General features: G+C 38.4%; 1 protein-coding gene across 2 annotated transcripts in view; it reads left to right on the top strand.

The window, feature by feature from the left end:
* Window positions 1-17091, top strand: part of LOC150079458 (uncharacterized) — a 145024-nt gene that overhangs the window by 33526 nt on the left and 94407 nt on the right. For both annotated transcript variants that reach the window (XM_090382617.1, XM_090382618.1), the window contains exon 4: window positions 15624-15757. In XM_090382617.1, coding sequence (XP_090238743.1) covers window positions 15624-15757 — 134 coding nt within the window. The remainder of the gene's footprint in view (window positions 1-15623; window positions 15758-17091) is intronic.

A 17091-nucleotide genomic window follows, 5' to 3' on the forward strand; every position in this document is an offset into this window, starting at 1 on the left:
GAGCATTTACAGATAACAATAATAATTAACAAAGAAAACCAGATGTAATTTTTGTTTATTTATCTTTTTAATTATGGCAAATGTTCCAAGTGTCTCTGCATGACCCGTCTGTAGATATACACCAAAATGATATAGGAAGTCTTAAAAGTGAGCAGCAAAGATTGCCTTTCAGGCATCTTAAACTCTCTTTCCTAAATTATGTTAATAGTTTTGTTCTCTACATAAGCCATAGCCAGATTCAAGTGTTTGTAGGTCCTAGGAGCTAAGGCTCATGAAAAGATTTTCTGAAAAGAACACATTAAAAAACTTCTTCTCATCGATTAACTTTCTCTATACAAAATTATAATGGCACTTCTTTTTTCAGCACTCATTTCCTTATTTCTTGCCATGTTTATTATGAAACACACAACTTATGCTAAACACCTTTTCGGAATGACTGATGTTCGATTTCACAAGTTACAGCTTTTACTTCTCAATTTATATTATTGCAAAACACACTAGAATCATCTGCAATCTTCTATAATATTGAAACAGCACTCACTTTTTAGAATATTCTAGAATCATATACAATGTTCTGCCACATTCAGGAATCTTCTACAATTCCTACCACATTCAGGAATCTTCTACACCACTCTTGACTGATCTAGAAGTTTCTTAATATGTTTCGCTGTAAGTAACAACCCTATTTTAAATATATATTTTAAGTGATGCTAGCCCAATAGAGAGGCCATTTGTTAAATTAAAAATTTACAAAATTGTAATTTTTTGGGCACAGAAGGCACTATTTCTCAAATATGTTCTCAATTTTCAAGTTCTCTAACTGTTGACTGCTGAAGCTCCAGCAGAGACCAGTGCATATTACTAAATACTTTAAGAATCCCAACAAAAAAAATAATCACTGGATATTAAATCCAGGGAGGCAGTGGCCATTAGATGGAATCCTGCTGTCCAATCTATCTACCTGGGAACTTTTCATTGCTCACTATACAAAATTCTAAGAATTTTGCATAATGAGCTGATGCTCCATCGTGCATAAAAAAATGCTGAAAATTGATTTTGGACTGTATTAATAGAATACGATATTTTCATCATTTTCCTGTATTTCTACATTTCAACAGCATTGATTTTATTTTCAATATTTTTGCTTAGCATCCATGTTTCTGCACCATATGAGAATACAAACCACATAAAGCATTTATTAATCCTAATCCTCATTTTTGACATCCAAGTCTCAGGCTGTTGGCAGTTTTTTCATGTTGTAAATGTCTGTTTTGCTATAGCAACTCTTCTGTTTATTTCCTCTTTATTTCTTCCATCACTGGTTATTGTGTGTCCAAGGTATACAAATTTGTGCACTTGTTCTATCCTTTCACCATTTATATTTATTCTTATTTTTGAGGCATCTTCCCTTTTGTTGATGGCCCTCGCTTTCGTGATAATGATATTCTTCATATTAATGTTTATGCTCCATGTTAATACTAACACAACAAGTGGAAGACTGCTGTACAGATTGGAGCGGTATGGTATTAAGGGCAAGTTGCTGCAATCGATAAAGGAATGGCAGATGGTGGTTAATAAATGGACACTGTTCTACATGGACTAATATTATTTGTGGAGTCCCCCAGGGTACAGTGTTGGGCACATTGCTGTTTTGTGTATTTATTAATGATATCGATGAAGGTATATCAGGCTTAATGTTTGTATCATCTGCAAGTTTGCAGATGATACAAAGGTTGGGAGGGTTGTTAATGATAGTAAAGACAGTATGCTACTGCAGCAGGATCTAGAAAAGTAATATTATTTGTGGAGTCCCCCAGGGTACAGTGTTGGGCACATTGCTGTTTTGTGTAGAGAAATAGGCTGAGAATATTGACAAATGCAAAGTACTGCATATGGGTAGCAGTAACCTAAAAGAAATTTAGCAACTGTGTAGTACTACACTAAGGGAGGTGGAGAATGAAAAAGACCTGGGGGTAATTGTGCAGTTGGATATGAAGTTCTCTGAGCAGTGCAGACTGGCTGCCAGAGCAGGTCATGGAGTTTTGTCAATGATATAAAGGAATTTTGCTAGCAGAGACAAGGAGGTGATTATATCTTTGTATAAGACAATGATCAGACCTCACCTTGAGTACTGTGTACAGGTCTGGAGGCTCATTTTAAGAAGGATGTAGAGTTGCTAGAATGAGTACAGAGAAGGGCAACAAGATTGGTAAGAGGAACAAAGGGGTTCTCTTACCAGAAGTGGCTTAAATTCTGTAAGTTGCAGCACCTGGAGACTAGGCACCTGTGATCTGATTTAGGTGTACAAGGCCTTGAATGTTTTGAGTGGGCTCAATGCTGATGGGATACTTCCACTTGCTAAGATTAAGAACCTGCGGGGGCATAGGTTCAAATTTAGGAAAGACAGTTGTAGAATAGATGTGCGGAAGTTTGCTTTTAGCCAGTGGGTAGTTGATGGCTGGAACAGACTTCCATCTGTTGTTGTGGAAGTTGATAGCTTAAATAAATTTAAGCCTAATCTAGACAAATATTTGGAATGACCGGATGGGTGATATGGGAAGGGTTTTTATTTTTTTTGGCTGATGCTCTATATAAGCTTGCTTTCTTGCATCATATGCTGCAACTAATGCTAATGCTAACACCAGCAATTTAAACATGATTTTTCTCTGTACATAATTTAGCTTGATGAGAAGATTGATGTTACATTCATGTTCAACTCCATCCCAAAATAGCCGACCGGGCTAGCTGGGTGGGTAAAGTGCCTGCCTGGCAACCCAAAGGTCGCGGGTTCGAATCCTGTCTCAGACTTGGATCAAAGTACTGCAAAAACCTTGGGAGGTGCATTATGGCTATAACTACCATTAAAAAAAAAAAAAAAAAAAAACCATCCCAAAATTTTAGAATATTCCTGAAAATATTTGGAATTCATGGTTTAACAGTGTATTCTTGAATAAAAATGCCGGAAAACATTAAATTATTATGCACACATGCTTTATATAAGATTTACAAACAATATGCAAATAAAGTTAATTTCAATAAATTTTTAAGAACAATAGATAAACAAAATATTGTGCCATAAATTTAGAATATTGAAAAAAACTTTCATAAATTTACTACAGTGGTGAACAAAAAAATGTCATCACTTGTGAATTTTGTAAATAATGTTTTGTGCTGCATTGTGGGTTGTACAAATGTTCAAAATGCATTTGTTAGATGGGATATTGGATCTCTGTGAATGAAATCCAATAAAAAGACTCCACCTAATATACCTAATTGCCACAAATATCTTCCCAAAGGGTAAAATGTGTAATTAATGGAAATATGAGAAATCATGCAAATGGCAATCATGACAACCAAACATACATTTTATTGCATTTACGTGTACAAACTGAAATGACAAGTTAACATAATAGTATTATGTACTGTAAATCAGCAAAATAAGTCCTCAATATTTTTCCTCCTCGATCTGCAATTACAGCCTTGAAAGTGGCTTCTTCCTCATTTGTTGGGCCAACAAAGGCTACTTCTTGGGCCGATAGGCATGCAGACCACATTCCAAAGCCATCTTTGGATAGTTCTTGCACTTGTTTCAACACCAGAGGCCATCTCAAAGTCCAGTTTTAGATCAGGAGCGCTAGCATGGCAATTACGAAGGCATAGCCATTTCAAATATCTATCTTTGGAAGTTGTAGTCACTCTCTTATGGCCTAATCCAGGTCTTCTCTTCACATCACCGGTTTCACGGTTTAATTTCAGCACCCAGGATACTGTTGACTGGTGGCAGCCTATTTTATCAGCGATAGCACTCGTAGAAAGCCCTTCCTGGGACAGAGCAATAGCTACACTTTTTTTTTTTTTCTTGGTGTCAACTGAACATATGGAGCCATGCTTACACCTCCGCAAAACAGGATACTAATGAGCATGTATACCCTTCCAATGCCATATTTATAGAAATGGCTGATGCAATTACAAACCTTGCAATTACTGTCTGATGCAATAACCTTGGCTTTGCAACAAACAAAATGACTGTAATCGAAAGTATCTTATACATTTCACTACAAATGTTACTATTTTTAAGGTGATGCAGTTTTTTTGTCTGCCACTGTATATGAAATAAATTTTATGAATTTTTGAAATAATACATGTTAATGCTTGGTAAGGTATCCAATACTCCTAGTAACTTCATTGTGTCTAATTTTCAGTTAATGAGCCAAATTTCCACACTCATGTTTAGGAAAGCTTTCCTTACAAATGCTTTAGTCTTCAATTTGGTTTTTATTATTATTATTAGCCATATGGTGCAAGGAAGCCTGAGGCTTATGCGGCACCAGCCAAAAAAAATTCCCACGTTACCCTGAGAGAGGGGGAGGGAGAGGGAGAAGTAGAAGGGAATCACCAAGAAAGCAAAAAATGATGATATCCAGCTCAGGATCCTGGGTTTGCCAAGCCCATACTCACCAGATGTGAGCCCCCTGGGGTATTTTTCTTCATTATTAGTTGTGCTTTTTAAGTCTGGGGTTCACTTTTTGAAATAATCTATATATTCACATTGGGATTTAGATCAGTGGATTTGGGCATGCATTCTAAAACATCTATTTCATTCTTTGATGCCACTCCTTAACTGCTTTTTGAACTGTGGGCAGATGCCAAATCATGATGATAAATGAAAGGCACATCTATAAAATATTTTGGAACAACAACAAAAAAAAAAAATCTTCATTTAGGGCATCTGCTTTACACAGTTTGGGGCTGATAAATGAACATTCTACTTATGTTTAGCAATGATTGTTGATGCTGCAATTTGTGATGAATTGAGGTTTTGAGGTGTTTCTTTCTGAATTCAATAGCCTGATATGCATTTAAATTAATAGTTTCTTGAAAATAATGCAAGAATCCTAGTTTTCTTGAAATCATTCAACCCTAGATCGTTATCTTATACGTATCTTGGTACGATCAGACTGAAATTCATCACCCCTCTTTCCTAGACAAGATGATTATTATGCATGCAAGTCTAGAATCTTTTTTCTTGCCACATAATAGCCACTGCTGCTAATGCACCATTAAAATTTTAAACCAAACCAAACGAAGTCTCATTTTAGGACGTGGATTTGTTGAAATGGGTGCAGGGAAGATCAACAAAATTAGTAACAAAAAATACTTCAGAAAAGATAATATTCAAAAATTAAATGTTGACATCCTTACTCTTTCTTGGAGAACACACATAATGGAACTTATATTTAGTATACTTACTGAATTGTGTCGAGGTGGGTAGGGGTTTTTTTTTTTTTTTTGGCTGATGCTGTATAGCTTGCCTCTTTGTATCATTTGCTAATACTAAAGAATGGCCCACTTTCTCCTAGAGCTCATCACTACAAATTAATTTTATCCCAAAAGTAAATTGATACAAATTGGTAAAATTAGTAAATTTTTTTTTTTTTTCACCTGTCTAATCTCCATTTTTATTTATTTATTATTATTATTTTTTATTTTGTTTACTATTTAGTTTTCAAGTTAATGCTGAGTTAAAGTTGCAAGTTGGGGTTAAATTTGAAAGTGTCTGCAATCCTGCCCAGACATGATAGGAGGTAGTATATGATGAGAGCCTTTGTCAATCAATTTGGCTCTGAAGAGATTGTGCAAGGCTCATGAGGTAGAATTTTTCTCAGCATGGTCTGTGCTTGTTAACAGGTGAGATTGCTTCTAAGGGATGGGATACACTTAAATAGAAAGGGTGTAGGAATATTTGCTGATGCTATCGAGGCAATGTTAGGTGCTGCTAGCTTGGGGGGATTCGCAGATTAATAGATTAACAGCAGCCGCAGGCAGAGGTGGAAATGATTCTTGCACTGCTTCTATTGGAATGAGCAGCAGCCCAGAAAGCCAGTTGCTGGGGATTTCAAGAACTACTGGGGGGTCGTGAAACAAGTAAAATCATGTTTTCAAAAAATTTGATTGGATACTATGATGTGGTCACAAAAGAACTGGATGTAAATATACCAATGCTAGGAGTATAGTAAATAAATTTGATGAATTTGAAGTGCTGGTTAAGACATCCAAGGTGGATATTGTCGGGATATCAGATGTGGTGCCACTCAGATATATAAGGGATGCAGAATTGGAATTTGGGGAGTACAATATGTACAGAAAGGATAGATAGGACAGAAAGGGAGGAGGGGTTAGGCTGTTAGTTTAGAAACACACAAAATCTAAGGAAGTGCAATCAGTTGGCATAGATATAACAATGCAGTGTTGAGTCAGTTTGGTGTGACATAAGCACTGGGAAAGCAAAAATGAGGGTAGGAGTTTGTTATAGGCCTAACGACTCTGATGAGTACAATGAACAATTATACAGAGAAATAGTGGGCCAGTAAATCAGTGTCTTATAATAGGGGATTTAAACTTCCCAGATATAGACTGGAACTTGTGGGTTGGTCACTCACACACTAGCAAGGCTTTTGTGGATTTATTGGATGATGAACAGCATGTTAGAGAGACAACAAAGGGAGTAACACTCTTGATCTGATTATCAGCAGTGATTATTCGGTGATTATTAGGTGCGCGTAGCTATGAAGACTGTCTAATCTTGTGCTCCTCAAGTTTACAGTGATTTCATGTATTTATTTCGCGAGTTACGCTAGTTTTTCTGTATAGTGACCTGCCTAGTGGTAATACTGTGCATCCTGTGGAAGATTATTATCCTAACATTCTAGGTAATTATGTTTTTTGCATGATCCTTTTCTATCCATATATTCACATTTGCCAGCGTTGCTTGTCTCCGAGGCCTGAATTCAAACTACACTTCTGTAGGCTTACTCTGCTGGCTGACCACTGTTCGCTTCGGGCTATATCACAAGGTCAAGCAGTTCCTCTGCGGTGGGAGCTTTCCGGCAGTTGACCGCTTGTAAGGTGCGACTTTTATAACTCTGACCTACTTATGCATCTGTTTAGCTTAAGAGATTGCATGTTGAAAGCGAGCTAGAAGGAACTTAGCAAACTAACTCTGACTATTTTTGTCTACTTCTGTCTGGCAATCAAGTATACGATAAGATGACCACTTTTGCTGGAACCCCTCATCAACAGGTCTCAGATGGCTCAGCTGCACTTTCAAAACTTACTTAATTTGTGCATCTCCAGAATTTAGCCTACACTTCAAGCTAGTAAGCTGCCCAATTGCAGCAAGACTTTGTTGCTCCCTACGTTTCACCTACCCGATTACTGCCTTTCTCGACGTGCCATCCGCGCCCGTTTTCAGCTCAGACCTTTCGCTTATAATTCAACTGTATACAATGAAGGATAGAACGGGCGTTCAGCAAAAGTCCAGTGCCGAATGTGGGTTCAAACCCGAGGCTCCAGCATTACTTTGTGTTACGTGTCGTAGAATCTTCTGTCGTGATTGCCAGCCACCTAAAGTTAAAAGGTTGAACAAACAACGGAGAAGAAAATGGACCTGCCACCTTTGCGCAAGTAACCCAAAAAGCGCGGACATCTCGAAGGAAGAGATATCCACTATCACTCTTGCAGAAGAAACCCCATCTGGTGTTCTTGATGTGCGCAGTTCGATTGAAGGTAGTATTGTGTCGCCTGCGTTGAGAACACCTGGAGATCTAAGCTTATGCTTTGGGAAAGACGTTGCTTCTTCGAATAGGGAGTTTGATACCGCTCCTGCTGAGTCCGCAAACTTGCAGGTTAATAGCCCCTTTGATTGTTCGTCAATTAAAAGCGCTCTAAGGGACAACACCTCCATACTCAAGGCCCTCCCTGAAAGATTTAAGATCACTTTCGGGGAGATTTTGTCCCCAATAATCGACTCTCTTGCCTGCCTCAATAACGAAAATAGAAAACTCAGAGCCCAAAATACAGAAATTCTCGAACAAGTGCTCACAATGAAGGAACAACTCAGGGATCTCAAAATCTTTATAAGTGAATACTGTCTTCCCTCTAGTCAGACGTCAGTGATGGACCATTTGGAACCTCAGGAGCATCCACAGGAAGCAGATGATGCACTACCAAGACTTCCGACTCAAACCGAGCGCATCCAGCGAGGAAATCGAGATCTCAAAAATCTGCACAGTTCACCTCGTTTTGCAGACAAAACAACTGATCAGATCGTAGCCCCGGCCGTGATGTTGAACCCTTTGGGTACTCATCCCCCTCACACTGCTCTCCATCAGCACGATCCGACCTTCGAGGCTGACAGCCCTTTTATCCAGGACAAGTGTATTATTCCTGGTGAATCTAATCTGCACCAACCTTGCAAAAGACGTCAGGAGAAGCCTGGTGGCCAGATTCTGAGACAGGCCCAGCACGGTTACAAGAGGATGGAGATGAGAGAAACCCCACGCCAAAACAGGGAGGAGCGGATCTATGCTCAAGCGGATGCCTTCTGTCTCTCTGACCAAATTAACTATCTTGCGCAATTTCCCAGGCATAACCCACAAATGGCTTGTGCTCACAGTGTTTTGACTGTGAAAACACAAGGTAACAGAACTCCATGCGAGGAGCCTAATATGTCGGTTCCTACTGAACCTGCCTCGGTCCCTCTGTCGCGGAGACTTGAGGAGATATATAATATTTCAGCTGTCCAGACCCGAGAGAGAATTTTTGTTTCCAGACTAGGACCAGCAACAAAAGTGGAAAGTATCAGGGCACTCTTTGCCCAAGAACATGGGATCAACTTAGACGCAAAAGCGATCAAAACTAGACACCCGACCTATTCTTCCTTTATCATCTCCTGCCCTGCGAATGCAAAGCATATCGTCTTGGATTCTAGCTGCTGGCCGGTAGGCACCCTTATAAAGCCGTTCCAAGAGAGGAGCAGATCGATCGCTTATAGCGGATCCAGGCAAGATAAACAGCCATAGCTACAAAAGGATGACTTGCTACCAGGTTCACACGAAGGAGAGATTCTTTGGTTTATGCAGAATGTACGCAGCCTAAAAAACAAGCTCCATTGTCTCCAGACTCTCCTATTGCTTAATGAGTTTGATGTCATCTGCCTTACAGAAACATGGTTAGCGGCAGATAGACAGCTTGATCTTACCCATTTTAACACCCCTTACAAACACATTGGGAATCACAGAATTAACGGGCGAGGCGGAGGTGTTGAAATCCTGTTCAACGATCGCTTCCAGCCAATAAGGACACGAGTGAGCCAGTCTAACAACTTTGAGGCAGTCTCACTGACACTGAGGAGTCCTCTTCTTCAAATCCAATGCTGCCTGGTTTACCTTCCTCCGGACCACAATGATGACTCTAGAGCGGAGCTGCTCACATGGTTAGCAACCAACTTAATGCCTAAAATTCCAACTGTTGTAGCAGGTGACTTTAACTTGCCACTGCCCAGGCATGGGAATGCTCTCGAGGGCCTTGAGGCCACTCTTCGGGCCTTTAACCTTACACGGTTAGTGACGCAACCAACTAGAGCGTGTCAAGCGCTGGACCTAATCTTCCACAACTTAAAAGATATCAAACTCCTACTTGGCAACTTTCGATTCCAATCTGATCACTCGCCAATTGCATGTAAACTATCCTTACAGAGCAATTCCCTTGGGTTACCTGACAAGTACTCTGCTGAATTGCCTAGGATAACTTTCTCTACCAAATACCTGAAGCCAGAGATCATTCTCCAATGCTTGATTGGGTTTGACTGGGGGCGTCTCTATTCTGAGCCGTTGGAGGATGCCATTATGCTCTTGTCGGAACAAATGAAGTTAATTGCACTACATGGTGCAGCCAGAATCACCAGGAGTGGTAACAGGTCGAATCGGGGTTTCAATAAGGAAACTAAGATGGCTTTCATCAAGAAGCAGAAGGCCTACCGGAAATGGCAGAAAACTCAACTTCCCTCAGACCATTCCATCTTTAAGAAGGAAAGAGCTTGCTTCTTGAAAAAGAAAAGGCTGGTCCTTAACCAAGCTGTTCTCAATAGGTTGAAGAGTGGTAGAAGGATCCTTTCGAATCATCATCCTCTAGCCATTGACAAAAAGCTTGTCCAGGAATGGGCACAGTGCAGCTTACAGCAGGCAGATTTTCCTGACTCTGATTCCTTTCTCTCGCAGGAGGACTGGTTACCTAGGGCACACTTGTCTGAAATAGAAATAACTAGAGAGACCCTAATTGATGTCATCAATAAACTACCCAACAAAGCCACTGTAGGTCCGGATGGTTTCCCACTCTTTATTATCAAAATTTGCAGCCCATATATAGTCGACCTTCTCCTTCACCTTTTCAGACAAATCCTGCAATCTGGAATAGTTCCTTCAATTTGGAAAACTTACCATGTTAAGCCCATTCCAAAGATCAAGAAACCGAAATCTCCTAAAGACCTGAGACCAATATCCATCAGCTGTTCTTTACTCAAAATTTTCGAAAAAGTAATTCAGCCAACAATTGCCCAGCATTGCTTTGCACACAGGCCCGGGTACCTCCATACCGTTCTACAAAGGAGATCGACAACTACCAATCTTCTTGATACCCTCTTCAGAATTCAGCACACTCTTAACAACAAATCACAGATTGACATCATATTCCTCGACATAAAATCGGCTTATGACAGAATACACCTCCCAGCTCTTTTTACCATTCTGAAACACTACTTCGGCCTGGCGGAAACCTTACTTCAAATTTTGAAGTCTATTTTACTTCCTAGACATCTGTCTGTGACCCACAATGACTTTCAAGTAACTATTGACGTCTCAAGAGGCATTCCACAAGGAAGTGTACAGTCAGCTATCCTGTTTGCAGCAGTTTTGGAGCCTTTCCTTGCTCAGAATCCGAACTTTGTTTCTTATGCCGACGATCTGAAGTTCTATGTGAGCTCAGATCATAATCATCAGACTCATGATATCAACCAACAAGCTTCTAGGCAGATATCAAGCTTGGAAAGTTATCTGGCCACAATAGGACTGCATCTGAGCCCTTCCAAATCAGCACAACTGACGATAACCAAGAAGAAAGCCAAAAATGATATCCAAATCTTTGTGAGTGGGGAACCGGTGCAAAAGGTGACCTCTCATACTGATCTTGGCCTCACCTGGGACGTTGGGCTCACATTTCAGCCTCACTTTGCCAGGATGAGGCAGAAGACGTACGCTGCTCTTTGGGCAGTGCGTCAAGAGCTCGTTGGTGTGCATCAGCCAGCGCTGCTTGTTCGGCACATCCTGAGGTGTATTACGCCGATTCCTCTCTATGCTTCTGAAATTTGGTCATCTGCCCCTGCCTCATACCTTCAGAAGTATCTTAGTTTAGAGTACTGGTTGCTTAGATGGATGAACAGGGTGGTAGGCCATCCCCTAACTATCTCCAGATCTATCCTACAAGCAAATCTAGGCACCACTCCCTGGAGACACATCATCATGACAAAAAATGTTCTCACGCTTGCACGGCTTATAACGAGGCGAATTGATGCTCCATCAGTATCCGCATTAATCTCTGGCCCGAGAAGGGCAAGGGGGGAGCACCCCGACTCCTGTTTCCCTCTACGTCTTATGCTGTCAAACATCGATTCCCTGAGGAACATGTTTCCAGCCAATTGTCTTCGGATCTTCAATAAATTTAGGATCCACCCTGATAGGTTCTGTGAAGACAAGCCCTACAGGAAGGAAATCCTCAAGAACAGTTACCAGATTATGAACCTATAATACTCACCTGCTCCTGGACAGACCTTTTTTTTTATTTATTATTATTTTATTTATTATTTTTTTTTTTAACTTGCCTCTTTGTATATGACAAAGACTTTCTGTCTTCAAGTAATCATGTATATTACTGTATATTTTGTACATTTTTGTTTATTTAATCTGTAAAAGTCTCGGGTCGAGCACGAATGTACCCTTGTTTATTGTACATTGTGTTCCTCGCACCTTAGTCTGTATTCACACCCTTCTGGCATAGAGCCGTCCCGGGGTGACCCAAGGTTTTTGGGAAATAAACTGATTTTAATAATAATAATAATATTCATGCATTAAGAATTTACAGATTAAGGAACCACTAGGTGGCAGTATACTGATGTGGGATCTACTTAAAGATTTAACTACCATCAGGGGTAAAGGGAAGGGTTTTTGCTTTCATAAAAGCGACTACAGTGGTCTCAGAGATTTTTTAGATTCTATACAGTGGGACCAACTGATGTTACCAACAGCAAATTCTAAATGGGAAGCATTCAAGGAAGTAATTTTGGAAGCTACTAGGCTTTTTGTTCCAACTAAGAAATACTGCTCTAGGTTCGGGTCCAAATGGATGTTAGATGAACTACTGAGACTCGTGGCAGAGAAGAAAAATTCATGGGATGCATATAAATTGTCAGGTGACACAGAAGCCTATGGTAGATACAAGCTAATCTGTAATAAAGTCAAAGGAGGTTAGGCAAGCAAAGGCAGATTATGAAAAATCATTGGCAAAGGATGCAAAGAAAAACAGGAAAGACTTCTTTATTTATGTAAACTCTAGAAGGAAAGGGATGAATCAGATTGGACCACTTAGCATTAATGGGTTGACTATTGATGATCATGCTCAGGTAGCTGATAAACTGAATGAGTATTTTGCATCTACATTCACACATGAGGAGTTATTCAATGAGGGGAGTGCCAGAACTTTATCAAACTCTAACAGAGAGCTAAGTGATTTTGTAATAACCAAGAGCAAAGTAGAGGAGAAATTGTTGAAGTTAAACATAAGAAAGGCACCTGTGGCAGATCGAATCTATCCAGTTATATTAAAGGAGGTGGCAAAAGAAGTAAGCAAACCTTTAGCCATAATTATAAGATCATCCTTGGACTCGGGAGAAGTCCCCACTGACCTGAAATGTGCAAATGTATCTCCAATTCACAAAGGGGGGATCAACGGGGGACATGAGTAATTACAGACCCGTTAATTTGACTTCTGTTCTGGGGGAAAGTAATGGAGTCGCTGGTTAAAGAAGCATTGCAGGATCATCTAGACAAGACAGCAATAATAATTCAGACAGCATGGGTTTGTTGAGGGAAAGCCTTGTCTGACCAATTTGATTGGATACTATGATGTGGTCACAAAGGAACTGGATGTAAATATAATTTTGATATCATATACTTGAATTTCAGGAAAGCTTTTGATACTGTTGCACATGGAAGACTACTGTACAAATTGGAGTAGTATGGCATTAAGGACAAGTTGCTACAATGGATAAATGGATGGTTGAGTGGGAGAAGACAGAGTGGTAATCAATGGGTACTGCTCTACGTGGTCTAATGTTATTAGTGGTGTCCCTTAGTGTTCAGTGTTGGTCCCATTGCTGTGTTGTATATTTATCAATGATATTGATGAAGGTATATCAAGCTTAATTTCAAAGTTTGCAGATGATACAAAGGTTGGTAGGGTTGTTAATAACAGTAATGAAAGTATGTTGCTGCAACAGGATCTGGAAAAGTTGGATAGATGGGGTGAGAAGTGGCAACTGAAGTTTAACATTGACAAATGCAAAGTACTGCATCTGGGTAGCAGTAACCCCAGAGAAATGTACCATGTGGTGTTACACTCAAGGTAGTGGAGAATGAAAGAGACCTGGGGGTAATTGTACAGTCAGATATGAAGTTTTCTGAGCAGTGCAGACAGGCTGCCAGAGTAGGTCATGGGGTCTTGTCAATGATATACAGGAATTTTGCAAGCAGGGATGAGGAGGTGATTACCTCCTTGTATAAGGCAATGGTCAGGCCACACCTTGAGTACTCCATACAGGTCTGGAAGGCTCATTTTAGGAAGGATGTAGAGTTTCTAAAATGAGTATAGAAAAGGGCAACAAGACTGGTGGAGGGAACAAAGGAGTGCTCTTATGATGAAAGGCTTAAGTTCTGTAGATTGCAGCTTCTGGAGACTAGATACCCGCAAGGCGATATGATTAAGGTGTATAAGGCCTTGAATGGATTGAGCAGGCTCAATGTTGATGGGATTCTTCCTCTTGCTCAGATTACAAACCTGATGGGGGGCATAGATTCAAACTGAGGAAAGACAGTTGTTGAATAGATGTGAGGAAATTTGCCTTTAGCCAGTGGGTAGTTGATTGCCGGAATAAACTTCCAGCTACTGTTGTGGAAGTTGCTAGCTTAAATAAATTCAAGGCAGAACTAGACAAACATTTGGAATGAATGGGTCAGTGAAATGTGTAGGTTTTTTTTTTTTTTTTTTAGCTGATGCTCTATAAGCTTGCTTTCTTGCATCATGTGTTTCTACTAATGCTAATATTTAAATTGAAAAAGGATTACAGAATAAATGTGTGAAAATTTCCTTTCAGCTAGAGACCAAATGATTTCTTAGACATTTTCATATGGCATTGTGGTTTTGTAGTAGTTTGAATAATTTTAAGGAAGGATTAGGCAAATTGTTAGAGGAGATGTATAGATGGGATGGATAGGTTTTTTTTTTTTTTTTTTTTTTTTGGCTGATGCTGTATAGCTTTCTTCCTTGTATTATTTGCCACTACTAATACTAAAGTATGGCCCACTTTCCCCTACAGCTCATCACAAAAAAATAATTTTATCCCAAGAGACATGGATATTGGTAAATTTTTTTCATCTGTCTAATTTCCATTTTTATTTATTTATTATTATTATTTTTTACTTTGTTTACTATTTAGTTTAAGCTTTTTCTTTGGAGCACTGGATGAAAATCCAAATTCCTTTACTCTACTGTTCATGGTAGACTTGAAGACAATTTTTTTTTTTTTTTTTTTTTTTTTTGCCATTTATTTTGAAGAGTTCTTAAAGGATGAAAAATTTTTTTTTTATAAGCATATAAAGTGCATTGTTTGCTCATTTAGTTTTAAAATGAAGGCATCTACCTTGAATGATTAGTGGGAAGATGATAAAAAATTAAACTTTTAAATAATTAAAGATAAATAAACTTTTATGTTCAGCAGTGATTGTTGTTGCTGAATTTTGTGAACAATTTGAGGTTTTGCAGAGTTTGTTTGTGATTGTATTCACTTTTGATGAGGCAGAATAATTTTTCACTGAACTCAACTGACAGACATTTCTTTTTGCACATTTTGCCGTTCTCCCTTTACTGTACTAATAAACTATATAACAGTCTTTTTGATTTGCATATTGAGATAATTTTAGAGCTTAAAAACCAAATTCAATAAGTATACTAAATGTAAAAAGTGTTTTTTTTTTTTTTTTTTTTTTTTTTTATTATTCTAAATTTATGATTCAGAATTTCGTCCATCTGTTTTCTTAAATTTTTTTTTTTTAAATTAATAACTATATATTTTTTGTTAAGCTCATATGAAGCATATCTACATAATAATATTTAAATCATTCCAGTATTTTTTTGCAAATATATACTGTTAAACCATGAACGTCAAACATTTTCAAGGATACTCTATATTTTTGGGAATGGAGTTATACTTACTAAATTTTTGGGAATGGAGTTATACTTACTTTTATAACCTAGATGCCTTGAGGAAGTAGTATTTTGTTAGTTCTCTTTCTAAGAATTTATGAAAAAGGTAATTAATTTGATTTTATTTTCTTCATTAGTCTAGAATATTCAGCCATAGTTTTAGCAGTCTAAAGTGGGGTGGGAAATAATTTGTTTTTAGTAATCTTGCCCACAAACAGAGAGTGCTAGTATGATTTATTTGCATATATTTTTAGGTGGGTTTCAGTTAGGTTTCATGCCAGAAGAAGAAGGAATTAAAACTCTTCAAGAAGCTATTAAGCATGGTATTAATTATATTGACACAGCTCCCTATTATGGGTGTGGAACAGCAGAAATTATACTTGGCAAGGTAAGTAAATATATTAACTTGCACATTGTCATTCATAGTGTTTACCAGGGCTCTCCATTGTAACACCTGCAGGCACTACAGTGCTTTTGGTAAGGTCAGGTGGCCCACAAACTGGTGATCTCCTTTTCTGAGAATGTGTTTGGAGATAATTTTGGAGTGTAATCATCATCCTGAAGGAACAATATGTTACATAATTCTTTATTTGTAAAAGTTTGCACAAACAGGGATCCTTCTGAGAAAACTTGTTGGTGATGAAATTTGTAAAACCATTTTCCTTGGGAAAAGGTAATAGGAAATGCATTTTTATTTCAGATCTCTCAGTTCTGTTGTGGGTGTGGTTTCATTCACACCATTCTTAATTGTGGTCTAGTAATAGTGCAAAAGTTTTCTGGACCATTTTTTTCTGGTACTAGCATCATCCCTGATTACATCTATCTTGAAATGTATATAGAAATAATAAAGATGGCTAAGTGTTCAAGAAACTATTTGTTTAACAGTGATTGGGAAGACAGAAATTGTTTCTCTTTTTCTCTATATTTCATTGAATATAGAGAAAAATGTTTGGGCATGTTTTTGTTCCCAAAAAAAGTAACATACAACAGCATTTTCTGACAAACCACAAAAACTTTGTTAATAATTTTCTTTTCTTCTTCTCTGTGTGCCATCTCTTAACCACTGCAGAAATTGTTTCTCAGTCTCTGGTAGCTCTGAACAGCTGCTTGGTGTTCAGTCCTGTCCAGTTGTTGATGTTATCTAGCCATGATATGCATTTTCTCCCAAGCTTTCTGCTTCCCTCCATTCTCTCCTCAATAATTAGCCATGAAATTGCATATTTTTTGTTCTGCATCAGGTGTCCAATATATGCCATTCCCCCCCCCCCCCTTTACATTTTCTTCAGCAATTCACGGGTTACATCCACATTTCAAATGCTTCTAGTTTCTTGGAGGTGTTAGTTTTCAGTGCCCATGTCTCAGCACTATACAACAAAACTGGCCAAATGTCACATCTCATTATGAGGATTCTAAGGTGGAGATCCAGGAGATTCAATTTTCTTTTAAGTTCAGAAATCAGGAGTCAAAAAGTAAAGGGTTTAAAATCATGATTAGCCTCACAGCAAAGAGTACAGTGGATCCCCCACTTTATGATATTAATCTGTTCCAGAGTCGCCATCGTATCGTGAAAATATCATAATGTGAACCCAATAACACATTGTTTTTTGATAATTTGAAACTTTTGAAAATTTTGCTATATAACTAAGCTGTTTATCTCTCTAAAAGGTGATTTTTATAATGGAAATTGTACATATTGATAAAAAAAAATTGATTAAAACTAAT

Source organism: Mastigoproctus giganteus, chromosome 10, assembly GCF_048544385.1.
Source record: "Mastigoproctus giganteus isolate SK-2022 chromosome 10, ASM4854438v1, whole genome shotgun sequence".
Classification (NCBI taxonomy): domain Eukaryota; kingdom Metazoa; phylum Arthropoda; class Arachnida; order Uropygi; family Thelyphonidae; genus Mastigoproctus; species Mastigoproctus giganteus.